At 44.6% G+C, this 27,461-nt stretch overlaps 1 protein-coding gene across 6 annotated transcripts in view; it reads left to right on the forward strand.

Moving 5' to 3' along the window:
* Positions 1–20,809, forward strand: part of LOC119457442 (uncharacterized) — a 149,792-nt gene extending 128,983 nt beyond the window's left edge. For 4 of the 6 annotated variants that reach the window (XM_049670083.1, XM_037718994.2, XM_037718993.2 and 1 more), the window contains 2 exons: positions 6,014–6,165; positions 19,143–20,809. In XM_049670083.1, coding sequence (XP_049526040.1) covers positions 6,014–6,165; positions 19,143–19,244 — 254 coding nt within the window. In that variant the 3' untranslated portion in view covers positions 19,245–20,809. Of the gene's footprint in view, positions 1–6,013; positions 6,166–19,142 lie in introns of those variants that run through there. The other 2 variants (XM_049670082.1, XR_007467689.1) reach the window with 2 other exon arrangements.
* Positions 20,810–27,461: the final 6,652 nt, after the last annotated feature.

The following is a 27,461-nucleotide window of genomic DNA, read 5'->3' on the forward strand; positions in this document are numbered from 1 at the left end:
GCGTTTTCGCGATCCCAACCTAAATCTCATTGACTTCCATGTATTAAGTTCCCCGTGATAGGTCGCCAATCTTTCATGTTCCTGCATCTTACGTTGCGTTTGAATGTGGCGGTCATGTAAATTTAGCGCTGCAGCCAGCTTGTACATTGCAACAAGCGATCGATGAGTTGCAACAAGCGACCGGCACATTGCAGATATGACGCAGCAGCGTGGGACCCATATCGTGAAAGCGATCTGGTGCCCGCACGGACCTCATCGTCAAAACGATATGTGACATTGATGAAGTGCACCTAGTGCCGGTAGCGTTGTATGTGCTGTGCTTTCGATGTTTAGTTCGCGGTGAAGCGAGAGAGCGCATAGGTCAATTCGCTTGCTGCTACTGTTGCACTTCCTCACGCCAGCGTTTCGATATAGCGAGTTTCCGTGGTTATCGAGCGAGATGTGTTAATGTTTACTTGTGCGCGCATGGCATCGTGCTTGTTAATTTAGTTGGTAAGCGAATGTTTACAAGTTTATACGGCCGGTACAACTACTATCCTTACTTCGTACAGCTGTCTACTAATTTACTATCACAATCGTTGTTTCACCTTTCGGGCAAAACTGCGACATTTTTTTTTTTTTCGCGGTCTCTTGAAAAACGTATCAACAGAGTTCTACTAACCGTGTATGTTTTCTTCCGGCTCAAATCGCCAATGATCGCCTTTTGAAAGGCGTATAAGTGCACGCACGTGATCTCAGGAATGTTTTCACACGCCACTGAACGCCTGAGCATGTTGAGTGCAGGGAGCGTTTTGGCCGTCGGGGCTGTGCCGCGGTTGTCGTTGCTGCAGCGGTCCTCATCTTTCTCGCTAATTATCGGCTAGGCTGTGATGTAGTCCGGTCCACTCGACGTGGGCACCAATGAGAGATTGCGCAGCCACGTGACATAGCCGGTTGCTTGGCGACTATGGATCCCGCTGTACCGGCTTGTCCGTGCAGGTCGCTCCGCTGGCTCGGCCACTGCCGTTGTTGCTCACGCATTCGTGTGGGTGAGGGCAGCAAGGTGTTCAAGGACAATGTGGGTTCTCGGCCGTATAGAAGATATAATGGTGAATAGCCGGTGGTGTCCTGACACCACCGCCACCGAGAATAGCCTTTTTTTTTGTGAAACCTGTTAAATTAACAGGAATTTATTTTGATTTTTTTTTGCAGTCAAAAGTTCTTATGCGATTATGTTTATCCTGTATTAAACATTTGACGCGAATCCTACTTTAACTGTGTATGTTAACTTCAAGTGATCCTTACATAAACTGTATACTGTACGTTTGTATGTAAACCTTGTACAGTATTACTCACGCATGTCACAATTGTGATCCTATATGCATATATGTGCTGTGAGCGTTGTATGCTGCCGATGTAAGGGTCTTCAGGGACTCGGTCAAGCTGCCTAGAGCAGCTTTTAGCCCTGAAGACTATCCAGAATTTTCTGGTGAAATAAACTTTGATTGATTGATTGATTGATTGATTGACACGATGAATTATACGCGAACGTCACATATGGTAAATGAAGATCCCAGTCTTGGTGGTTGGCTGCAATGTACCTCGAAAGCATGTCGGTGATGGCCCGGTTGAGGCGCTCCGTGAGGCTGTTGGTCAGTAGGTGGTAAGACGTGCTGAATTTGTGCTTTGTCGAGCAGGAGCGGAGGATGTCTTTGATGACTGCCGAGACAAAGCTATGGCCACGGTCAGCTAGTAATTGGTGCGGAGCACCACGCACTAAAATAATGTTGTAGATTAGAAAGTCAGTGACGTCAGTAGCGCAATTTGTCAGGAGGGCTGTGGTGATGGCGTACCGCGTAGCGTAATCGGGGGTGATGGTGACCCATTTATTTTCGGAGCCCAATAGAGGAAATGGCTGGAAGTCTAGACCATCTCGGAAAAATGGGTTCCGGCAGGACGTCGATTGGCTGGAGACGTCCAGCTGGAAGCACGGAGGGCTTCTTTTGGCACTGACAGGGCTCGCAAGCGACAACATAATGCCACACGGAGCAGGCAAGACCCAGCCAAAAGAAGTGATGGCGTACACAGTCTTATGTGCGTGAGATGCCCAAGTGCCTAGCCAAGGTAGCGTTGTAAAGTTGGCGGAGGACTGTCGAACGCAGGTGTGATGGGATGACAAACACAAGGTAGGGCCGTGGGGACCAAAATTACGGTGGTATAATGTCTCCTCCTTGAGGAGAAACATCCGGAGAGAGGTGTCACCAGGCATTGACGTCAGCCGGTTGATGAGGGCTCATAAAGAAGGGTCACGGTGTTGCTCGTTGCCGATTTTTAGCAACTGTGACACAAAGAAAACGGAAGCGATGGTGTCCGCATCTGCCGGTTCTTCCACGGGGTAGCGGGACAAACAATCTGTATCCTGGTGCAAGCATCCCGTCTTATATACGACGAGGAAGCTATAGTCTTGCAGGCGTAAAGCCCAGTGAGCGAGTTGTCTCGTAGGGTCCTTGAGCGAGGATAGCCAGCAGAGAGTGTGGTGATCAGTGATGACATTGAATGGGCGTCTGTACAAGTATGGACGAAACTTTGCAACAGCCCACACAAGAGCGAGGCACTCGCACTCTGTGATGGAATAATTGCGCTTGGCGAGTGATAGAAATCGGCTGGCATGGGCTATAACGGAATCATGTCCACGCTGGCGTTGTACTAACTGCTCCTATGCCGTGAGCACGGGCATCAGTTTGAGCTTCCACACCTACGAGTGTGGCACGGGATATCCCCTAAGTGCAATGGGTGCGCCATTTTAAACATGGAGGAAGCTGTTGAGGACGAAAAGCGATTCTACCACGGCCTGTACACTGGCATCAAACCTGCCGGCTACATCGCGGTGCTGTTGCTGGCCAGCTCACTGGCAAAAAAATAATCTGGTTTTGCGTGCTGTAGTATAAAGCATGTCTAGGGTGAAGACGTGGGTATTTTGCTGCAGCTGCATTGCGAGGGAAGTCGTTGCTGCTAGTACTTTCAGTCACGAGATGGTGGGAATGGCAGCTTTTGCATTGCTTTTGTGCAAAATCGAAGCAGGGTTTGCCGATTCATTCAGTAAATAAAAACGTGTTCGATGCCTTCGATATTCGGTTAATTTGGACACATTTTTCTGTGCTGGGAAATTCGAATGAACGAGGTTTTACTGCGTCATACTTGTGTACATTGTACCCTTTAACTTATTTGTTATTATTTTATTTATAGTATTCTTGTGAGCACTTATTTATTTATTTATTTATTCATACTGCAGGCCAACATACTGGCCCATGCAGGAGGGGCAATACAGTTGACAAGAAATGACAAAAAATAGACAAAAATAGGAAAATTTAAACAGTGCATGAAAAGGATGCAGCCCATCGCCACGTTATAAAATCAAAATGTAATATGTAACTACAAGAAAAAGAACCGCACATTTGAATTTATACGTGAACGAAAAAAAAAAAAGCTGTGCCAACAACAATCGGGCACTAGACATAACTAAATACACGTGAATAAACGAGAAAATAGGTACAAATACTGCTTATGGTTGTAATAATTTATGTGACAAATAGTTTTCTAACTCATTTGTGAAGTTCGCTGATTGTAGTACATCAACACTTTGCACTTTACACGCCGCAGTAGTGCAGTGGCTATGGCGTTGCACTGCTGAGGTCGTGTGTTCGATCCCGGCAGCAACGGCGACATTCCGATTAGGGGCATAATGCAAAAACACTTAGTGCATTGGGTGCACATTACGACCCCAGGCTGACAAAATTAATCTCGAACGGCCCACTAAGGTGTGTCTCATAATCAGATTGTGGTTTTGGCATGTAATGCCCCAAAATTTAATTTAAATTAAATTTTAAAATTTTTTCATCTTGCACTTTTGTGGTGCAACCTGTATTGGTGCTTTCAACTAGCAGGGTTTTAGAATTTCTGTTGTTTGTCATTTAGGATAGACTTAGAAATGGTACTGCATCGTGCAAAGCAAACACAACAGTGTGATATTTACATGGTTATGTGCAACTGCCGTCCACAAAGCAGGGACAGTCAAGATGCAAGTAGCGCAGTTTCCTCAGAACTATGTGTATCAGTGTGAGCGCTGTCGTAAGTGCTTGAGTGCCTACTAGTGCTACCAAAAGGCGAGGAAACCATGAACCATGCTATGACACAGCGTCCCAATGGGCAATGAAAGTCCGGTGGACATCCACTGATCTGCCGGTTTTGGACATATGGATGTTTGTCGGAGATCCACAGAAATCCACCAGATTTACTACAGACGTCCATAGGACGCTTATGCGCAAGAAAAGTGGCAATCCGTCAAGCATCCGATGGCTGCCAGAACCGTACATTCGGATGTTACAGGGACATGCAAAACCATGCACTTGGGCCTTTTCTGTACATCCAGCGGACATCCACAGGAACACAGTTATTGAAACTTCTGCAGCGGCGAGGTTGCAAATTCGAGGCGCTTGAACTGTGGACACTGTCATAACCCGTGTCACTGAAAATCTGGCGTTGGCGCTAGCGTCCACGGCCGAGAAAATCATCCCCAACCACGCAGGGCCTCCGAATATACGTCAGTATATGTATAGTGCACGCCTTCTTATATGAAGTGCGATATATGCGGGTTATATTGCCACACCATTCTATCACTAATGTTGCTCATCCCTTGTCTCACACTCTTGACAAGGCTATTCCTCGGAATTTTGAGAATGACAATCCACAAACGTCATGAAACAAAACACCCACAGCACATGTCCTTTATGTTAAATCTTCTCAAACTAAAATATTAAAAGTGCAAAACAAACACGTAAACTTGAAAATTATGTAATTTCATTGCCGTGATTGTGCACTATCTCCGGGATCGGCCCATGCAAGAGGCCGCGTTTCTACCAGAAAGCTCGCCTTACGTGTGTAGCGTTCACCGCCAGTGTTTGCCCGTAACCATTACGGTTGAATAAGCTGCAGTCGTCGGGAACCGTGAGAAGCAGTCAGGGATCTTTGAATGTTATCGCGTTCCACTCTTAAAAGCGAAGCTTAAGTGTCCTCCAATTTTTTTTTTTCCTTGTGGAAGCGTGCAATTTTGCCATGAAAAATTCGGTGAATTGACAATCAAGACTTTACGCGATGTCCATTGCAGATGTCGTTTGCACCATACGCTGAGCAGAAACTGTTGCGAAATAATCAAATAGATGATGTCTCATGGATGTCCCTCTGTCGTCTGAAGCATGACATCCGCTTAAAATCCGGTGCAGATGTCCTTAGGATGTTCGAAATTAAAAACAATACGGACGTTCAAAATAACCGGAACACAATGTCTCTGGTTAATCCTGGGGATAATCGGTTCTGGACATCGATGCCCGGATATGATTCGGATGTCCACCAGAATCGCCCATTGGGGTGAGCAAGCACTCGGGGAGGGCGTTGCGCAGTGCATGTTCATTTCCACATACTAAGGCCCAGGGTAGCCAGACCACTCTAGTGGCAGTATTCTTGGACTTTCAGGGACCCTTTCATTTTTGTGAGATTTCATGCGACCAGCGCCAGACATGTAGGCATCAGCAAGCAATAGCGCTCCCGGCATTTCGCTACAACACCATGCTTGGCATTATACTAAACAAAGACCCATGACCTGAGCTTCTAAACATGTCTTTACTTCACGAGGGGTCCTTCATGTTCCGTAAATGCTTTGTGACAAGAATGTTGTCACTCGTAGATGCCGACACAGATTACTCTGACCTAAAAAGCGTCCTGCGATAGTCACATGAAATCTCATGCCTCCCTCAAATCCTACCCCATTTCATTATTTTCTACGGCGGCACTGTGCCAAGAATGTGGTCACTCATAGATGCCGACACAGATTACTCTGACTCCAAAGCGTCCTGTGCTATTCAGGCACCCTGTCAGGCACCCCGTGCCTTTAGTATCTGTCTCCACTTGAAACTTAAATGCTTTCAAGTAAATCAAATTCAGTTTAATTCAGTACGTGCTTGCTTTTCATTGGCTGCAGCAGCCCAACCCCAGTTGTCCTCTTCTTCCACTGTGGCCCGTGCTGTCCCCAGTGTTCCTCAGCCACGGCCCCCATCGATTCGTATCATCGTTCCGCAGCAGCCTGCGGGTGACCTGTCACCTCCGCCGCCTTATCAGGCAGCACCAGACGAAGTGAGTGTCTTCTTTTTTTCTTGTTTAGTTTTGTCAGCTTTGTGTTCTTTACAGTTTGGTTGGGTCAGTATTATAAGCATTGGAAGCTTAGGACTGAACAGTGAATGATGAAGGTACTATTGCATTCAGTATGAGCTGCAATCGTGAGCTATAGCTGGAGCGCTCTCCTGGTCGAGCTGATGGCGCTAGCGTACGACACTTGCGAGAAAAAAGTGGAGAGGGTTTCGTCATTCCAACAATGCGCATGCCCCCGCGCTTTCTGTCGTCTGCTTTCTACCTGGAGTGATAATACACTTGCGAATCAAACCTCTGTCGCAAGAAATAATAAGAAAGAGAAAAAAAAGCTAGAATACAGTAGCTTCTGTTAATTTGAATCTGAATAATTTGATTTTTTGCTTAATTTGATCCCGGCTAAAGGTACCGGCTGGTGCCCATGCATTTATATGGGCCCAAACTTTATTTCAATCCTGAAATTGGCCTTCACCGGATAATTAGAACTTGACCAGTCAGCACGCACGCACCTGACCCCTATGATGACCCCAATAGCAACCCATTAGCGGCAGCGTCTGTCTCGGTAGAGCAGAGCTTAGGGGACGTCATCTCCCGTCAGAAACGGACATTTTCGGCTGCCTTAGGAAGATTTTCCAGCAATAAGCGTAGCTCATGATGTCTGATTGTGGTATTTACTCGATTATAACACATGCCTTCTTTTTTTTTTTCAAGAAAATTGGGCCTGAAATTGCCTGTGCAGTGCCATAATTCGAATTAATTAGAGGTGCCTCTAAATCTGTTTTAGATTTGGTATTCATTCCGCGTGATTTTCGCACATCCACCATTGTAATTGATCAAGGGCTGTCTGATCACTACCTTGTGTCAGTTTCTATTCCCCTGGTGCCACTTTCGCAGACTATGAACCCGTCCTTTCATCATGTGAAAGACTATACACGTACCCATGATGTACGCATTATCGACCACCTAGAACATTGTCTTGTAGATTTTGTTGATACGGATGTTTGTTGTTTGTGGGACCAATTTAAATGCATATGCTTCTACTGCGTCAAAAACTTTATACCGTCTAAACATAAAAAGGTGCATAAACATACGCCCTGGATGACGAAAGGTATCATTCATCTTAAGCGTAAAGTGAAAAGATTAAAGAAAAAGCATGCTGACCCCAAACTTATATCTGACACTCTAAATAACCTTGCAGATGTGGTGCATAGCTCGAAAGAATACTACTTCAACACGTCACTCGCAAACTTCATAAAAAAATGATCCAAAGAAATTTTGGAACTATATCAGAGAAAAAAAGAAACCCTTATCACAAGTTTTTGTTGATGGTTCAACGGTATCTGATCAGACCGCCATTGCTCAACACTTCAATGACTATTTTCATAGTGTATTTTCTGCCCCTAGTGCTTCTCTACCCACCAAAACGGTGGACTGTGCTGTAAATGTTAACTTCATTTCTTATCCTGGTGTCGTTGCTATGTTGCTTAACTCGAAGACTAAAACTTCTTGCGGGCCCGACAATATCACTAACATATTTCTTCGTCGTTTTGCTGAGTCTGTTGCAAAATACTTAGTTATTATTTTTCGTGTCTCTTTGTTATCAGCGGAATTACCAGATGACTGGAAGTCAGCCCGTGTTGTGCCGATATTCAAGAAAGACGACCGTCCATTATTGTAAAATTATCGCCCGATCTCCTTAACATCATCGTGTTGTAAAATTATCGAACACATAATAGCTCATAAGTTAAGCGAATTCCTACAAGAACACTCAGTTTTAACAAATCACCAACATGGATTTCGAAAAGGATTTTCTACTACAACACAATTGGTTAGTATAGTCCACACCTTTGCAGCTTGTCTTGACACTAACAGTCAAATTGATGTAATATTTCTAGATTATAGTAATGCATTCGACACTGTTCCTCACGATAAACTAATTATAAAGCTTCGGTTAATTGGCATACCTGTATTGTTTATTTCCTGGATTTTAGCATATCTGAATAACCGTAATCAATATACATACAGGTGGGAGAACAACAATTGGGCTGCCTTTCGGTAACTTCTGGCGTTCCGCAAGGGAGCGTACTCAGCCCCCTACTTTTTTTACTATACATAAATGATATTGTCAATGTCATTAACACCCCAGTACAAATTTGTCTATTTGCTGACAATTGTGTTCCGTTTAGAGAAGTTACCTGCCTTAGTGACCAGTGTGACTCTAACTTAGGCAATGTGTTAAAATGGTGTGAGCAATGGGGAATGCTTCTGAATGCAACTAAATGTCCCCATAACGCGCAGAAAAGCCCCCCTAGACTACACTTACAATTTGGCTGCAGCACCTTTACAGAAAGTAGCCTGCTATAAATACTTAGGTCTAACAATAGGAGGGTTGCACTCTACGTCATCCGCTTGGGGCGCTAGCTGCGTCCGCGGCTGCCGCCATGTTGGAGGTCGGCATCCCGTTTGCCCTTTCGCGACGGCGAGCGGTTGTGTCCGTGGTATATGTCTCGACGGGCAAAATAATGAGATTTAGTGCCTACGCGCATGACCTCCGGGGTCCGGAGAAAATTCGTTATGAGCAAAAAGTTCATTTTTGCGGTGGTGTCGACCCATATATGACTACGACGGCAACGAAGCAGTGTGCGACGTGAACCTTCTTCCGCGTGTGGAGTTACTTTCACGGACATAAAAGACTGCCTCGTTCGCGGCACAGGTTTCGTGACCAGGGACGAACTAAAGGCCTACAAATCTATGGAGGCCCACACCTATCTTACAAGTGGATGGGTGCAACAGCCACGGGTGAGGGACCTCGGAGACGGCCGCCGCGTTGTCGTCCGAATCAGTTTCGGCCATTGCGTACAAAAGGGCGTCCTGCGAAACGCAACCAGCAGCGATTTCACTGCTAATATGCTTAGCGGACTACTTTCTCAACCAACCGGCGACGTAGCCCGCGCTCGTCTACCGATGTGTAAACAGTCGGTAACACGCCGCAGCTTTACACAGCACCTACCTAACGAAGCTTAACGAAAATAAGGTATTTGCCACACAAGCGATAGTGATTTATCGAACTGTCTAAGTCTGTAGTTATTACTTTACTGCTAATGCGTTTAACCGATTGTTTCTCGAGCAGCAGCCTGCGACATAGCGCGCGCCCGTCTCCGGCTGCGTAAACAAAGGTGTTTAACACGCCGCGACAACTATAGCGTTTCACGGCAGCCTAAAGCAAAAGCCGACCGCTTTGACATTGCTCGAAAACATACCGGAAATGAAGCGTTTACCGCACACGCGGTAGTGGGTTAAAGAGTTGTCCAAGTCTCTCCGATTGATACGCCGGAGCCACTCCGCTCTTCGTCGCTCTGGGACCTCTTTCGTATAGACTTCAGACTCTGCCCAGGCGGCGCTGCGGAAAAACCCGCCACCAGCGCCCCCATCGCAGCCTTGGCGCAAACTGAGTAGTGCAGAGAGAGCTTTCCGCAAGCGAAACTGCATAGGCCACAATGGAGCCCCGTCTTTCGGTGTGGTTGAGGCGCGGTTTCCTAAAAATCAAGGACCTGGAAAGCTTCTTCCGTCTATCCACGCTTCGGAAAGGGAGCAGAGCGAAGTACGTGTACAATGTAAAAGAAGTTTCAGGTGTTATTTCGGCGCGCTGCAACTCGCAAGTACAGCGAGCATCGTACAACGTCGAGTTCGAGGCAAGCACTCCGACGTCCGTTCTTTAGCGCCTAAATGTATTAAATTTCGGTACGCACATAATGTGAAAGCGATGAAGTACATATATGGTTAATTCAGTTAGCTATGTAGCTTACGGTTAGTGGTACGAAGCTCGCTTTATCAGGGCCTTTTCAGTTGCGTTCTCGCTTCAGCTCTCGCTTCCTGGGCGTTCGAGCGCGTTACCGCGCATCTTCGAATGTTTTCTCCACGGTTGTCTTCCGTTTGTATTTACTGCAAATGGAGATACGTGCGTGTCCGCTTTCGCGGGGTACAATCGAAGGCAAAACACACCTAAAGGTTGTCGCGAACGATATTTTGGGATTTATTCGTTTGAACACGTGTTAGCATTCGCTAGTTGTTGCACGCGCTAAACTAATGGTTACCTGGTTTCAAATCTCTCAAAGGGTGACCGCTTCTTATTCGATTTTTTATCGCTCACTGCGGCGCGATTACATCTCTTCCCGGGCAGGCGCGTATATACACAAACGATGCTGCCGTTTTTGCGTTTCCTTTTTTGGAGACCACAAAAGCTCTATCGCACCTTGTTGGCGATAAGACGAAGGCTTCTCACTTGTTTCGGTTTTCAGACGTGCACACAGCTATTTTTCAGTGCGCTTAGCTTCTTATTCATGAATAAACATTGTGTATTTTACAACACAAACGATTTCTCGTCACTTTACGGTCACTCTAAAAAAAATTACGACCATTTTTTTTTCGAAATTGGTTCTTTCGAAGAATTTAAATCAGCAATTAAAGAAATCGACCCTGGGGGGTCGCACTTGACAAAAAAAAAAAAAAAAGAAAATTCGACCCTCAAAGGGTTAAACATTTTGTCGTAATGTTTAATGTCGTAATTATTTATAGCGAATAAATTCTTCCAAAGCCTTTTTCGGGCAGCAAAAAGAAAACGTTTTCTAAGGCAGCAAACAGCCTGCGAACATAACGAAAGGAAGCTTCCTACAGTGCCTGCGCGAAGCATCTTTCTGTCTCGCGGGAGCTACAGCACCGCTCAGTACGCTTGAATTTTCAGCAGACGCTTAAAACAACATACGCGCACAAATGAATGTAAATAAACGCGACATTTTTTTTCTACACACGTGCGTTACTTCGCAATTACTCATCCAGTGCTCCCACAGCAACTTTATTGCTCAGATTACAAAAAAGAAAAGAAACGCTGTCAAGAGGACTCAGTGCATTGCGAAACGTGCTCGTTGTATCGGAAAAGCCGAAACTACAAATGATCTCGCGATACCACAATGCCCTAGAACACGATTTTGAATTCATAAAGGAACCAAAATGTTTGGTTAAACTGACCTGCCAAATCTCTCCGTTCCACTTGCTGAGTAAAGTGGAGGCGGACGTGTGTAAACAGGTAGAAACATCGATGGCACATACGCAGGATGGTTCACAACTTTGTTTATTCTGTTTCCAACGAAGGGGCGGCTGCAGATTCTTCAGTTTTCGCTTAGTTGCCACAGTGCCCCATCAGGGCTACGCAACACAATTACAACAGAACAGCATTATCACACTTTCTCATGTGAGCGGCTGTGTTGTGGAGAATGCGAGTAATTCGCTTACCCAACACGCGAACGGCCCGTATCCAGCGCTCTCGCCTTTCCCCTTCATACCGCCGCGATGGAAATAGGTAAAACTGAACATTGTTATTCAGTCCTTCACGTTCATGGCAGCACAACAGTAACGTCGATTGCGGCGTTTCTTCGTAGCGCGTGGAGCTGTCGCGGTTGTCGTCGTGCTCGCCATCGTCAACTAGAACTTTATGGCAGTTCGGCGGCGCGTCCGACTAGCGGAGAAATTCATAGCTCTCATTCTGGGTGTTAAATGCGCAAATCATTCGCAATATGAACCAGAATTAAGTTAAAGCCTTGTTTCGCACTCGCTAGCTGCTTAGGCAACTTAGCAAGGGAGCTGGACTTTGCACTACTCAATTATTACCTCTTCGCACCGGCAGGTAGCGCTACGCGTCTTGCAAAACTCCAGAGTCTGACGTCTATGCTTGCATTGGTTGACGACTTTTGGGATGCAGAAAAAGCCGACATCAGAGGCGTTCTGATCTCCGGGCTTTTTTTGTGTGTGGTTGTTGCAACCAAACACGGCACAGTTCACCATTTTCACTGAAGCCCTACCTCAACTCCCGTGCTATCGTACTTCGCTTTCCCCGCGCATACGTTCGTCCGGCTGCCGGGCGACCGGAATCATGGCGGAGCAGTCGTTTCGACGCTGGCGCCATCTAGGGGGCGCCGTCCTGTGAAACCCTCCTATAAACCAGTAACTTATCGTGGAACTTAAACATAAATAACATCTGCTCTGCTGATTTCCGGAAACTATGCCTTCTACGCCACAAACTAAAAACTGGCCCGCCTAGTGTTAAACTACTCTCTTACTTTTCCTTAATTAGGCCAAAACTTGAGTATGCTTCTATAGTTTGGGACCCTCACACAAAAATCAACATTAAGAACCTTGAAAGAATTCAAAGAAAAGCGGTCTGATTTATTTACAATAAATTTAGGACTACTGACTCCCCCACTGCATTACTAACCGCAAACGGCATTGAACTACTACAAATTCGAAGAAAGAAAAGTAGACTAGAGTTTCTATCAAACTTAATTAATCATAGGCTACCCTTAGATACCGCAGCATATGTATCCCCCTTGATAAGCAGACCCAGCCGACACCACTACTCTCATTTGCTAACGCCACTTTTCGCAAGGACTGACACTTTTCGGTGCTCTTTTTTTCCACAAACAATAGCTGACTAGAAAAAACTAACTGAAGCATTCCCCCAGCGCCTGTGATCTGTATGCCATTTGTGTAATTAGTGGTGTTATTTCGTGCTAGAGTTTTATTATAACCAAGTTGATTAAATTTTCTTAATCATCTACCTTATGACGACCCACATATTATGAAAAGCTTGTTAGAAATTTGTTTCATCCTGTTCCTTTGTGATTATTCTTATGTATCCTGCTCACCCTGCTTAGACTTCTTGTCCGCAGTATTTTTTAAATAAATAAATAAAATAAGACTTGATATCAAAACCGCCTTTGCGGTGTTCATGTGCTTTACTGCATAAAAATGATGTATTTCGGCGAAGCTGACTTTATGAAACTGGCTGTGATTGTGCAACACATGTTAGGCCTTTGCCCATTTTTCTTGCTAAGAAATTGGGTGCGCATTTGATTTCTACTTTGTTTAGAAGCTTTAATCTCATTTCTATGCTAGTTTACTACTTTGGACACATAGAAAGTGCATTTGGTTCGGGGGCATTTTAGAATCAGGAAAGTACTGCCAAATGAATCAACGTGTGCTTGGAATTTTCCTGCATTTCGTTTAATTTGACCCTCTAGATAATTCAATCTATTTCATCGGTCCCATCAGGGTTGATTTAATGAAAGTCGACTGTACAGTTAACAAGCCAAGGCTGTGGTACTCCAGGATGAAGCACACTGTAGGAACGTTGTGCTGTTCAGTGTATTGTCACTCCGCAGACAGTGGAAAGGATAGAGGTACATGCATAATTGCTGTATGTAAATGCCTCTCCACTTTTTTCACGTGAGCGTCGCATGTTAGTGCCACTAGCTCGACTGGGAGAGCGCTCCGGTCACGGCTCGTGCATTGCAGCTCATACTGAACACGATAGTACCTTGTTGTTGTTGAGCTGATCGGACACTTTACCTTGACAGGTTTCATCCTAAAGGGTGTACTATTCTCAAGTATGCATATTAGTTGAAAGAGGCTCATATAGTACTCCATTTTGCACCAAAACGAAAGAAGCCTTCCTCTATGAGAAATGTTTCTTATAACATTGAATTGCGATCTGCAACCGTGCCTTGAAGGGCAACTGGGTTTGTTTCTTTGTAATCAGTCACTCTTGATAAATGAACACTGACCTTATGTTCTCATTGGCTTCATAAACTTCTCTGCCAAATCACATGATTGTGAGATTTGTGTCCTGTTCCATAAACAAAATTTACTGTCGTATGTCCACACTTTCAGCTCTTTTTGAGCTCACCGTTGCTGTGATAGCTGTGTAGCACATTTTGACTTCCTTAGACCTGGATATTGCAGTTTGTGTTGCAAATTTTTGTTGACTTGGGTTAACTTGTGTGCCAAAACATGCAGACCACAGTTTCTTTTTTCTTGCATTTTATGTCTGGTTTCTGCATGACACTGTCTAATATGTTAGACATTGGGCCTCTAGAAGGCCTTTTTGTCTTTACAAAGGCACTCTACTCAAAAGTACATATTTTTGTATGATATCTGTGTTGTTATTAGTGCTGAAATATCCTATAAATGTTTTAACCCATGGAAAGATACCAATATAAGAATATTTGTTGATCTGATTTTTCCACAGATGTCGCAAAACACATACTGCTGATAGGCAATACTCTTTATAGCTTCTGGTGAGGTGGGAAACAATGCAACTTTGTCTATAGTCACTACATTGTCTTACAAGCCCTGACACTAGCCAACGAATGGCTTTCTGTGAGGTAAAAGCAGCTTGCGTAGCGATAGTGTCGAAGAGCCCATATCGAACGTATTGGTAAACCTTTTTATTTGTGGGAGCTTAAACGCCATTATTTTTGTTATTGCTTGTGATCCTGAAGTGCAATCTTGGCATGCACACTATATCAGATGCAGTGTGCCTGAAGGGCCTTTAGATTGTTTCCCACCTTACTCTTCTTAATGTCCACCCATTATTGTTATTTAGATTTATTTATTTTATTTAGACAGTACTGCAGGCCCAAATGAGGGCCCAAGCAGGTGGGGCAGAATACATAAACATTTTCATATATATATACATACATACATACATACATACATACATACATACATACATACATACATACATACATACATACATACATACAAAAGAAAAGCAATCCAACATATGCAGTGATCTGGAAAAAAAAATGAAAGAAGTGAAAGCGACGACAAAATAATATTAATAGAAGGTACACTGAAGGAATACAACTTGGCAAACATTAGAACAGTATCAGATGGAGTTTAAGGCAACAGAAATAAAGGCAATACGCATATATGAGCACTTGCAACCGTTCTCAAGAGAGGAGGAAGAAAAAAAAAAACACCGCATATCCAAGGGGTGAATGATGATGAGTGGGCGAAGCTCCGGAGGGAATCATCGGTAAACCGTGAATCTTCCTTGTAATTCGCCCAGTCTCGCCGCACTAAATCGAACGATTGACTTCCACCAATGACACGCGCCATATGTGACGTCATTCCTATTTTATAACAGCGCCCTTCATTATAATTGCACCATCTCCCGCTTAAGGGGACACTAGCACAAACGCGTTAGAAACGTGCAGTACTCTCTAGTAAGGGGGAGAGGCCACAGCGTCTTACGCAACCGTTTACACATGCCGGAACGTGCACCGCGTTTGCCGACGCCATGAGCGTTTATAAATACGGGGGTAAGGCGGAGAGGCCATAGCGTCTTACACCAGCTTCTTACACGGGCCGTAACGCGCTAGCACAAACGCGTTAGAAACGCGCGGTCTTTCTTTCGTTAATGTTGGGTATTTATTGTCATCGCGGTGCGTGTGTCCATGTGCGCTTCGTGGCGTAGTGGTTAGCGCCGCGCGTTCGGAAGCGAGGGGTCCCTGGTTCGATTCCGTGCTACGGACACAACTTTCGGAATTTTTTTTTTCTCATAAAAGTAGACGTGGCTACCTACTACGACGACGACGACTACTACTACGATTACTACTACTACTACTACTACATACTACAGAGGAGGGACAGACCCACACCCTAAGGAGCTTCGCCCCTAAAAAATTACTCAGGGAGCGCGCTCATCACGGCGCTGCACAGGAGAGAGAATGAGGCGCGCGCGCTCCGTCATTTTCATACCGCGGAACTACCGTGGCGCCCCCAGCGGAGTATGCAGCTTGAGCGGGAGATGGTTTCGCGGCAGCGGCCCGAGCGCTCATTGCGGCGCTGCACAGGAGAGAGAATGAGGCGCGCGCGCTTCGTCATTTTCAAACCGCGGAACTACCGTGGCGCCCCCAGCAAAGTATGCAGCTGTCGCACCACCTGTCGTGCACGCCGCTCCGGATTCCTAGAGGAGAGAAAGGGGGGAGCGCAGAAGAGGAGAGAGAGGGGAGGGGACGCGCATGCGCTGTGGGGGTGTGACACGCGGACGCCGCTCCGTAGAGGATTCCTAGAAGAGAGAAAGGGGGGAGCGTAGGATAGGAGAGAGAGGGGAGGGGACGCCCATGCGCTGTGGGGGTGTGGCACGCGGGCGCCGCTCCGTACAGGATTCCTAGAGGAGAGAAAGGGGGGGAGCGTAGGAGAGGAGAGAGAGGGCGAGGGGACGCGCATGCGCTGTGGGGGTGCGGGACTCCGCACGGACGGACAGAGCCGCCACTAAAAAAGAAAAAAAATCGGCAAGTACCAGAAGTTGATGAACGAGCAAACATCGCAAAATACTGAAAATAATAGAATAAGGAAGATGGTGGAATGTATCAAACAAAATTCATGTGTAAAAAAAAGAAAGAAAACAGTAACAATACTTGCCGACATAGCAATACCGTTAACATTAAAGACACATGCGTTCAATAGAATCGGTGCTTATCAATTGTGATAATGGCAGGCTGTTCCAATCTGTTGCAGTGTGCGGGAAGAAAGAAAACTTAAGGAGGTTAGTCCGGGTGTTATAAGGTATTAAATAATCAGCGTGACGATGCCGTGTTCGACGCGCTGTAAGTGGTTTAACATAAGCCTGTGGGTGGAGGGACAAAAAGTTGTTTTTAAGCAAAAAAAATAAATTTCAGTTGTATTTTTTACGTAGCTGTAGCGTTTGAATATTATGTTGATTCATTAGGCTAGTAGGAGAGTCACTTAGTCTATATTTAGAAAAAATAAACCTGACAGCTTTACGTTGGATCGTCTCTAAAGCGTTAATGTTAGTTTTCTTATAGGGATCCCACACAATGCATGCATATTCTAGTTTCGGTCGGATGAGTGAAGTGTAAGCCAGTAATCTAGTACAAGAGGGAGTGTGCTTTAGTTAGGGCCTGAGGATACAAAGTTTCCTGAAAGACGAGTTACATACGTTAGAAATGTGGCTATTCCAGCTGAGGTCACTGGTTATTGTGATTCCAAGATATTTATATTGGCTGACTTTGGTCAGCGGTTCAGAGCCGAGGTTATAGACAAATGACATTGTATTTTTTTGTTTTGTTTTTTGTTGTGGACATGTAAACAGTTTTTTCCCTGTTCAATTCCATGCCCCACCGACTGCACCAGGAAAGAATGTTTTGAAGGTCAGAGTTCAGCATTAATTGATCTTCATGGCAAGTAACCTCGTTAAACAACATACACTCGTTAGCAAATAGTCTAACTTCAACAGGATGAGAAATTTCGTAAGTGATGTTGTTTATGTATATTATAAATAGTAAAGGTTCTAGCACACTACCTTGAGGTACTCCAGAGGTTACTGAAAGTTCGTTAAAGAGTAATTATCAATTGAAACAAACTGCTTGCGATTAGACAGATAAGCTGCCACCCAGTTAATTATATAGGCTGGAAGGTCTATCGACTGTAGTTTTTTTATAAGTTTATTGTGTGGAACAAGGTCAAACGCTTTCTTAAAGTCTAAAAATATTACGTCAATTTGGCTTGACTTGTCATGAACACTTGCAAAGTTGTGAATAATTGTCGTTAATAGTGTCACAGTAGAGGAACCTTTGCCAAAGCCATGCTGTTGAGGAAACAGTACGTTGTTGTCACTTAGGAATTTGGTTATTTCATTAGCTATAATATGTTCGATTAACTTGCAACATGATGAAGTATATGATATAATGACAGTTATGTCGCCGTGTTCACTGCTACACTATGTCGCGTTAGTACTCTGGTTGAGGATCCGGTTGAGTTATGTCAAATGCTACTGTTTTATGTATGTCAAATATTCTATGTATTTTCTGTGTGATTTCTATGTACTGCCCCCCTTACTCAATGCCTCAATTGAGGCCTGTAAGGTATTTTTAAATAAATAAATAAATAAAATATCGGACGATAACTGGTTACTAGAGTTTTGTTGCGTTTTTTCGGTATGGGAACGACGTGTGCAGTTTGCCAGTCTATAGGAAAGTTAGCCGAAGATAACGAGGAACGAAAGATAACGACAAGAAAGGGGGCTAACTCTTCAGCATACCTGCACAGAAAAGCGTTCGGTATCTTGTCTGGTCCTGGAGATGATGTAGCTTTGAGGTTCAGCAACATCGACACTACACCGGAACAATATCATAAGTCGAATTACATGACATGCGGTTAAGGTTGATACCACCATCGAAATTTGAAAAAACACTCTGAAAATAATGATTCAAGTGCTCCACGATATGTTGTTTTTCGACTACATGGCCCTCGTGAACAATTTAGTCAATTGACTTGGTTTTTGTGCTTAGAAGAGCCCAAAATTTTTGGGGTGCCGTTTGAATGAAATTTGGCAATGTATGGGGAAAATACCAGCGCTGAGCTTGCCATACTTGGCATCGTCGTTTTAAGCGCTTAACTTTTCTTTTAAGGTGTAAGATCTGTCTTGTTATCCAGGGAGTAGTCTTGTAAGTTTTTTTTAGTTTTATTGGGAATAAAAGTTGCTAAGGCAGTGAGTAATAATTTCTTTAAATTTATCCCAAAGCACAGTAGCATTGTTACCATGAAAGTTATCAAGGCATAGTTAAAGATAATCCAAGACACTTTCGTCTCTGGCCCGAGAGAAATCTTTAACAGTGGTTGTTTTGCAATTTTTTGGTGTTTAGCACTTCCAAAGGGCAAGAAAAATATACCAGACTATGATAAAAAAATTGCAGGTCCAACCGAAGCAAGAAAGTTTTCTAATGAACAACTTATAGAAACGAGGTCGAGTATGGTTGCTGACGTGCCATAGGTGCGTGTTGGCTGTTTAACAACCTGTTGTAGATTGTCAGATGGAATGATTTATGTGAATTAATCCCGGTGCAGAAAAACTCATTCTCCCAATCAATATCTGGTAGGGTAAAGTCGACTACAAGTATCGCTTGTGAATGAAACCATGTGTTCAAAAAGATGACGAAAGAATTCTGGGGGCGAGTCAGGTGCTCTATAAATGACAAATAGCAAAAATGATTTATCCCAGCAAGTTCCAAGTCATCGGTCTGACATAACAGAATAAGTTGAGAGTGGCATAAACTTTATAAATTATTTCAGTTCTTAAACAAGCCGTCTAATCCTCAAAACAGGAAGCGCCTCCGAGCTATGATGAGGCCATGTGTGCCACCCCAGCCACCATTGTGGAGCACGTCATTCCGCTGCTGTCGGAGGAGTCGCCATCCAAGTCGTGAATGCGTGGACATCGCTGCGACGTGCGTGTTTTGTGTTTGTTAGCCAGGCCCTTTCATGTCGTGTTCCATGAAAAGTGGGGTTTACAGGTGCAGCAACGTTGTCAATGCACCTGTGGTGGCTACAGTGTAGCCAGCTATTTGTTGTTTAGTGCACTGCTGCCAGAGATGCAAGTTGCCTTAATTGCTCCTGCTGTGCTGCTAGGTCGTAGCACATTGTTTGTCTACTAGAGCTGACTTCAGCCGATTCCTGCTGCATGTCTCAAGTTCTTTTGTTGGGTTGCAACTTGAATGGAGTGCCGCTCGCTGTTTCGCCTATTGTGTGGTGTCCTTGTTGGTGAACTTGTTCAACCTTCACTATATTGTTTGCACTCCATCGCAGAACCACTCTTGTTTGTGTACATTCTTTCTCGATTGCATTCCGAAGACTTCAGTTAGTAACATTCAAGCTGGTTCTTGCCAAGTCATTTTGTCTGCGAGCACATTGTTCACTGCTTGTAAAGCTCATCTATTGCTATATTAACTTAATGGAATTAATTAAGTTTGTATATAGAACTCTCGAGCATTCCTATCTTTGTAATAATTTCACGTGTAGCTACGAGTCTCCATTGCCGGAGGGACTTTTTTAATCCTTTATGGGCTCACTGCTCTTTTTCATTTCGAGAAAGCTATCATAATGGCTCTTTATTGGACATGATAAAGTTGAATAACACGGTTAGATCACAGAAATGTATCTGTAAACAGTGTGAAAAATCTCATTAAGTAAAAGCGATGATGGTAGTAAAGTGTTTACTGAACCAGAAGTACGCTTGTCATAAGCCAAAAATTTACGATCGCTTATAAGGTCTTCAAGATCCCTTAAGGGACTAATACCTGTGCCACACAGGCATGTTTAATGCCACTAACAACCTCGGACATTAAGTTTCTTAATTCCATTATATCTAAAGTCGTGGTACATGCTCAATTTAAATCATTTTAAATGTTGCGATGACAATATCTCTAGTGACTACAATAAGCTTGTTTGCCAATCCTAATATCATCAATAAAAATTATGTAGCAAGCAAAATTGCCATGAAATGCCACTAAATAAATTAATAAGCATATTTTATATAAAATTATTTCAGATTACTTCAGGAATCTGTTTGTCTGTCTGTAACGCACACGACAGCCGCATGAGCATGGCCCATGCCACAAGCGACATTAAGTTTTAATGCAATTAAGTAATTTCGTGTGGCACCACGTAGATGCCATTAAATTTTAAGGCATTCAGCCACTAATTACATTTTTTGTGCCTGTGCGGCATGAGTATAATTGTGGGAATTCCTTTCTCAATGACTATTCATTCTGAGCACTTCAGAAATTTCCTGCTGCCAGCTAGTTTTATGGTATTTTTGAAAACCTGGCTTAACATTCTCCGTTTACAGAGCTCACAGATAAATGTGGTTGATGGAATCGCTATTCTATGTGTAGAAGGTTATAGGTACCGTATTTTCCGGTCTATAAGTCGCACCATTGTACAGGACGCACCCCCCTCAAAACGGCAGTTTTCCCGGAAAAAAAAAATGTATGCAAGTCGCACCGGTGTATAAGATGCACCTGTTCGTTCAGCAAGCGATAAAAAAAAAGTGACATTTCACTCCGTGAACGCAGGTCACGCGCAAGCGTATGGGTGCCATATACTTCCACTCCAGGCGCATTTCTGCCGTCGTGGTTGCAGCGATGTACCGTATAAATTTGTCCAAGGGTGTTAACATCGTCTCCGCGTGCCGCATGCTGTATCCCAATGGGCAATGTGGTGGACATCCACTGGTACACCAGTTTGGGACATATGGATGTCCATCGGAGATCCACAGAAATCCACTGGATTTACTACGGATGTCTATAGGATGCTTATGCGCAAGAAAATTGGCAGTTCGTCGAAGATCCGATGGCTGCCAGAACCATACATTCGGACGTTACAGGCATATGCAAAACCATGCACTCGGGCCTTTTCTGTACATCCATCGGACATCCACAGGAACAGAGTTATTGAAACTTCTGGAGCTACAAGGTTGCAAATTCGGGGCGCTTGAACTGTGGGCATTGTTATCTTGTTTTTCTTGTGGAAGCCTGCAATTTCCCCACGAAAAATTATGTGAATTCACGATAAAGACTTTATGCGATGTCCATTGCAGATGTCGCTGTTGAGAAATAATCAAATAGATGATGTCCCATGGATGTCCCTCTGTCGCCTGAAGCATGACCTCCACATAAAATCCAGTGCAGATGTCCTTAGGACGTTTGAGATTAAAAACAAAACGGACGTTCAAAATGACCGGAACACAATGTCCCTGGGTAATGCTGGGGATAATCGGCTCTGGACGTGGATGTCCGGATATGATTCGGATGTCCACTGGATTTTCATGGCCAAATGGGATGTGCGATTGAAAGCGTACGACTAGTCGAATCGCGCACAAGAGAGGAAAGCAGCGCTGAAGCAGAGAGGGGAGGAGGCTTGTACTCTGGTAGCAACTGCGTAGTTTGCGCAGCGGCGTGCGGCCGTATCTTGACAGCGATCTGCAGATGCGACCACTTCGGGGTCGGTCGACTCGTGGTCGGCCTGCCGCCATTTGCGTTGCTGCTCTGTCTTTATCGCACGGCACTCGGGAACTGGATCACGAGAAGAACCTGGCACCTCGATAGCACGCACAGAACTCATAGCAATTAAGTCAACGAGCGCGCTTCACGTGGCTATAACATCGAACCCGATTTTGACGGCAGTGTTCCCGAAAAAACAAAAACAAAACGTACATAAGTCGCACCGTTCTATAAGACGCACTGACGAAAAATTTAGAAAAAAACACGCCTTATACTCCGAAAAATACGGTAATTGTTCTGGCCTTATTTTAAAATGTGCTCTTTTATTCATTTCGTCCATAAAATGATGTTCACATAGGACTTGAAATATGTAGCAGGTCCATAACAGTGTTCTTCACATTAAGATTTTTGTATAACTTCAATCTGCAAGATACCTTTACAAGCTGTGGCAGCCATAATATTGATGAAGGACACAGAGGCAACAACTCAGCGTTACCTGCTTGCTTTAAGCGAGCCTCATCTGTTACAAGTACCAAGGGCATTGTTGTTATGCTTACCAGTAGCGTGCAGTCTAAAATTTACTGAGATATTAGGTTTAGTGTCAACTGGATCTTGGCTGCTTTCAGTTGAATTCATTTATTTTTTGAGTGTCCCTTAACAGGCCATGTATACTCGGTCAGTCAGTTTCGTGAATACTTTCACCGACACTTGACATGATACTAAAGGAACACTAAAGTGAAACACTAAATCAGTTTAGGTTCATAAAGCACTCCTTCGAACGCCTGTTTTTAATAATTTTGTGCTGAGAAGTTGATTACTGAAAGAGAAAATAAAAACAAACTGTCATTTTTAAATTTTGTGCCGAACCCCAGCGCCCAAATGTCACAATGTCAGACTGATGCCATGGATGGCAGTGTATTTCCTCTTGTTTGGGTGGCACAAGAAATGTTTCGATAAACTATTAACTGGACCTGTGCAGACCCCGTCTGAATTTCTGACATCACAACGAGCTGGTGCGGGAACTTTAAGGAGGCACCTTCTTTTGTTTTTTGTTGTTCTTGTTGGCTTATCAAGGCTCCTCTGATGGTGTATGCTTTGGTATTGTAGAATGCTGATTTCATCTTATTTTTCTCTTTGTGTCCCTTTAAAGGGCCCCTAAACCACCCAGAGGTCGAAATTTATTTGTGGTGTTGCAGTTGTGCACGAGTCTGTGCACATGTAGTTGCGATAATTTTTCGAAATGGTGCTGTAATAGTGGAGTTACATGCGTTTGATGATCGAAACACGGCCCTCGCTTGTTTCGCTCTTTCCTTCGCTACTCTCCTCGCCGGCTGGTCTCTCCTCCTCGCCGAGTGCTCCTGCAAATGTCATGTGACATACGTCATCGCCAACGCGCTTCTCAAAACACTCTCAACTTCCGGTTAAGGCACGTCCATGCTAGCAGCAAATATACCAACAGTGAACCGGCCTCCAGTGCCGTAGAATGTCTGCCGGGTGAGAGGTGTCCAAAGTAGACGGCAGTTCGGCCACCGCACTGCCCGCCGCACGATCGACGATCCAATCGACAACCGCGAAGCTGCGCACCTCCGCCACCGGTGACGCAAACATCGGCTGCAGCTTTTGTTCCAAGCAAAATAATTTCCGCTAGATAAAGTGATACATAGATGTACATTTTATGAAAAACAATATCCACGGTCAAACGTTAAACACAAATGAGAGCTCCGATAATTGTCGAGCTCAGCTGCAGTGCACGGCTACCGACGGCAGACGACCGGCTCGGCTGTGCTCGCATCGCAGCCGACGGTGCTGCTAATATCAGCGTATTTTCTTCTTCGTGTACAATTATTGAGAAGAAAGACAACAACGATAAGAAAATACTGCGGCTTGTGAGCATTGGTGATTCATTCCGAACCGCATTCCGCATTAGCTTTGAAGTGAACTGGAGAATGCCTAGCGACGATATCGGCACCGTAGAGCGATCAGCGGCGGTGAGGCTGCCACACAAATGGGCCTCGGTCTCATCCTCACTACGCCTAGGAAATCTCGCCGTTCGTGAGCAAAACCACCGTCGAACGGCGGCCAGCGAATGGTGAACGGCGTGCGGGGATGTTAACGTGGACGGGTTTTTGCCGTGACTCAGCGCTTCTCGGCTACCTGATATTGCTGCCGTGCTCATGCAAAGCGTGCCGCTATGGACCTTGTGTTGCGTGCACGTCTAGAAAATCCAACACTGTCGGACTCTGTTCGCGTAGCTAATCAGACCGCTAAGCATGATTGTGTTGGAACATGACCGATTTGGCACTTGCGTTGCGGGCTGCAATTACTGATTCGCAAGCACGCACAAGCGAGCAACACGACAAGGAAGAGCAGGGAGCGCGTGTACCTGCTAGCAGACTAACCGGAAGTCGTAGGTTCTTGCTCGATCAATCGACATCGTCCCCCTCATTGATATCACCAGATGCACCCTGGTGACGTCTTGACGACCGCTGGGGATACCGAAAAGTCTCGGAGAGGAGCACGGCATTATTTTTTTATTTTGTGGCGCGCCCGCTGTGCGTAGCGTTGCAGCGTTTGGCATCGTTGATCGTGACGGCAATCTGAACTCAATGCGCATGTTTACTTGAAATGTTCGAAAAATATTGGAGGTGGTTTAGGGGCCCTTTAAGCCTTGCTGCAGCCATGAGCGACCATCAATTTTGTGGAGCGTTGCTCCTGATAATTCCATTTTGCCTTCCAAAACCATCTTCACAGGTTGCTTTTACATGCTTGCTCTAGAGTGTCATGTTCCTCAAGCTTATTTCGTTACAGCTTGTAATTTAGATGAGTGAAAGTGAAATCCTTAGCATTGACCGATTGACAGTATGCCCTCTGAATGTAATTTTTCGGCACTAACATACTTCTTTCACAGTGTCCTTTGTATAATCCTCGCTTTCTACCCACACTGCTCTTCTTCTCTGAGCTCTGAACATATTCCTTCTGGCGGGGTGTTCCCATCGATACGCTTGAATGTGTCGCTGTCCATGGTGTTCTCATGGCGACTTGCTGGCTGTGTGCTTTTGTTGTGACCCTGTTTGTGCTTATGTGGCCTTGTCATGGTTCTGATGCTTTGGCATTCTGTGTTACTTGACCATTGTGTAGCTAATCATTTGTTCTTATTTATTTTTGATAGCTACATTTATTCAGAATCTAAATACCAGAGCTGCTACGCCAAGAGCTACAAGCTTTATGGTGAAAAATTTTTTTCTTCTTTTAAACATAGCTAGCCTTCGATGCATTCAATCCACTACAGGACCTTCTGCTAAAGTCTCCAATATCCCTCAGCATGAATTCACTCACAGTATAATCTATCTATATAGCTAGGACAGCGAATGCAGCCATCGTACACGTCTAGCTAGAGTTTCACTAATGCCCTGCTAAGTTTAAAGATACCTGCATAGTTAACATACTGCAATGAAAGTACAGAATTTTATAAGGAAACAGTGCAATACGCACTTATAATGCGGGAAGAGCTGCTAGAAAGGCGAAGCAAGATGTCGTGCTTTCAAAGCTGCAGCCTTGTGTTTGCTACTCCAACTCATCACTGCCAGTGTAAGTAAATATTTCTACATCTCTCCCGTATGGCATGTCCAGCCAACTTTGACAATTTAATAAAAGAGGTGTCATAAGCTAGCATGAGTTTGTTATGTGTAAGTAACAGCGTCGGAAATACATGGGCAAACAGTGCAATACAAGTTCTGCATATGAACCGAGTTGACGGTGCTATCAACATTCTTGTAAACACCCTCATCATCGTCCTCATCAACACATTAATGAACACACTCGTCAATGCGCGTTTGTCATCACCTTCATCAACCATCAGCACACTTCTCAACACGTTTGCCAAGCCATGAATCAATGCATTTGCGAACACTTACAAATGCACTTATCCACGCATTCTTCAACAAATGCATCGGCACACTCAATTGGACAGCTTAAACAAGCACAAACACTGTCTATCCTTCTGAAATAAAGCATTAGTAGTTAACACATTTGTTAATGTGCTCATCATAGGGAAATCAGACCATCTACATGGCCAAACTTTTGCCCATACACCATCTGCATCAGGCGGTCTACAATGCCAAACTCTCGCCTGTAGCATTTTGTCCTCAAGCACTCAGCCGTTAGTCTCCAAAAGCTAAAGCAAGCATGTTGATAAGCTTAATCGTGATGCTGCTGATGCTGATTTCATGATGTTTTGCTGTATTGTTTTCACTATATCGCCCCATGCATACGCGTTCATACGTAGCCATGGAAGCATCACCTTGCCGCATCCTATGACGATAAGATCAGTGTGCTCGTCTTATGGTATGAGTCCTCAACAAGAGCATCAGAGTGAAACATTCCTCAGCTACATGACAACAAGAATTTCTGACCTGAAAGATGACCAGCGCTTTGTCACAGTTATGGTTGATGAAATACATATAAAACCTTACTTTGACTACAAAGGAGGCAATATTACCGGCGCTGCAATTAATAGAAATGAAGCTGCTAACTGTGCGCTCGTTTTCATGGTGCGCAGCGTGACGTGTAAATTCAAAGAAGTTGCGCACATCGTGCCGGTGCACCGAGTAGAGGCGGAGTTCCTGCAAAAGACGCTTAAAGACGTGATTTGTGGGCTGGAAAAGATTGGGTACCGGGTTATGTGCGTCGTCAGCGACAACAACTCTGTGAACAGAAAAGCGATGTCACTTTTCGAATCACCTCCGTGTAACAGAATTGTGTACCATCATCCATCAGACCCTTCAAGGCAGCTGTTCTTCGTTATAGACCCAGTGCACATTCTAAAATGCATACGAAATAACTGGATCAATCAGAAGAATGACCAAATTTGTTTCTACTTCCCGGAGATCCAAGGAGACACACCAGAATCAGAGCGAATGCAAACAGCGTCATTTGCAACAATCAGGGACCTTCACAGCAAAGAGTGTGACCAGCTGTTGAAATATGGCTATGGGCTGTCAAGAAAAGCCCTCTACCCTTCGAGTCTTGAAAGGCAGGACGTAAAGCTTGCTTTACAAATCTTCAATGACTATTTACCAGAGGCGTTACGTGCTCTTGGAGCAAAGCACAACCTATTCTCTTTCGAGGCCACGGCTACATTCGTCGAGATCATACTCAAGTGGTGGAAAATTGTAAACGTCAAAACTCCATGGAAGGGAGAAAGGCTTAGAGATCACTTCCAACAACCAGTGCTTTCCATTGATAACGATCCAAAAATTGACTTCTTGCACATGTTTCTGAAGTGGCTGGATGAGTGGAAGAACAAAGGTTTTGACAACGGTACTCTGACAAAGGAGACTCACGCTGCTCTCGAACACACCACCTATGCGCTTGTTGAGCTCGCTAGGTACAGCTTCGAAGAGCTTGGAATGTCATATGTCCTTTTTGGGAAGATTCAGACAGACTGCCTTGAAGATCGGTTTGGAAAGTATAGGCAGCTGGCAGGTGCGCAATATCACATCTCCATCAGGCAGATATATGAAGTCGAAAACAAGCTGCGCCTGCAGAGCACCTTGCCTACAGTTTCCCCTGACCAGCACTGGGAATGTGTCCGAAAGCAAGTCGAGGCATTGCTTCCCAGCAGCAACGTTGTTGTTACCAGCC

This window comes from Dermacentor silvarum, chromosome 7, assembly GCF_013339745.2.
Source record: "Dermacentor silvarum isolate Dsil-2018 chromosome 7, BIME_Dsil_1.4, whole genome shotgun sequence".
NCBI classification, from domain to species: Eukaryota; Metazoa; Arthropoda; class Arachnida; order Ixodida; family Ixodidae; genus Dermacentor; species Dermacentor silvarum.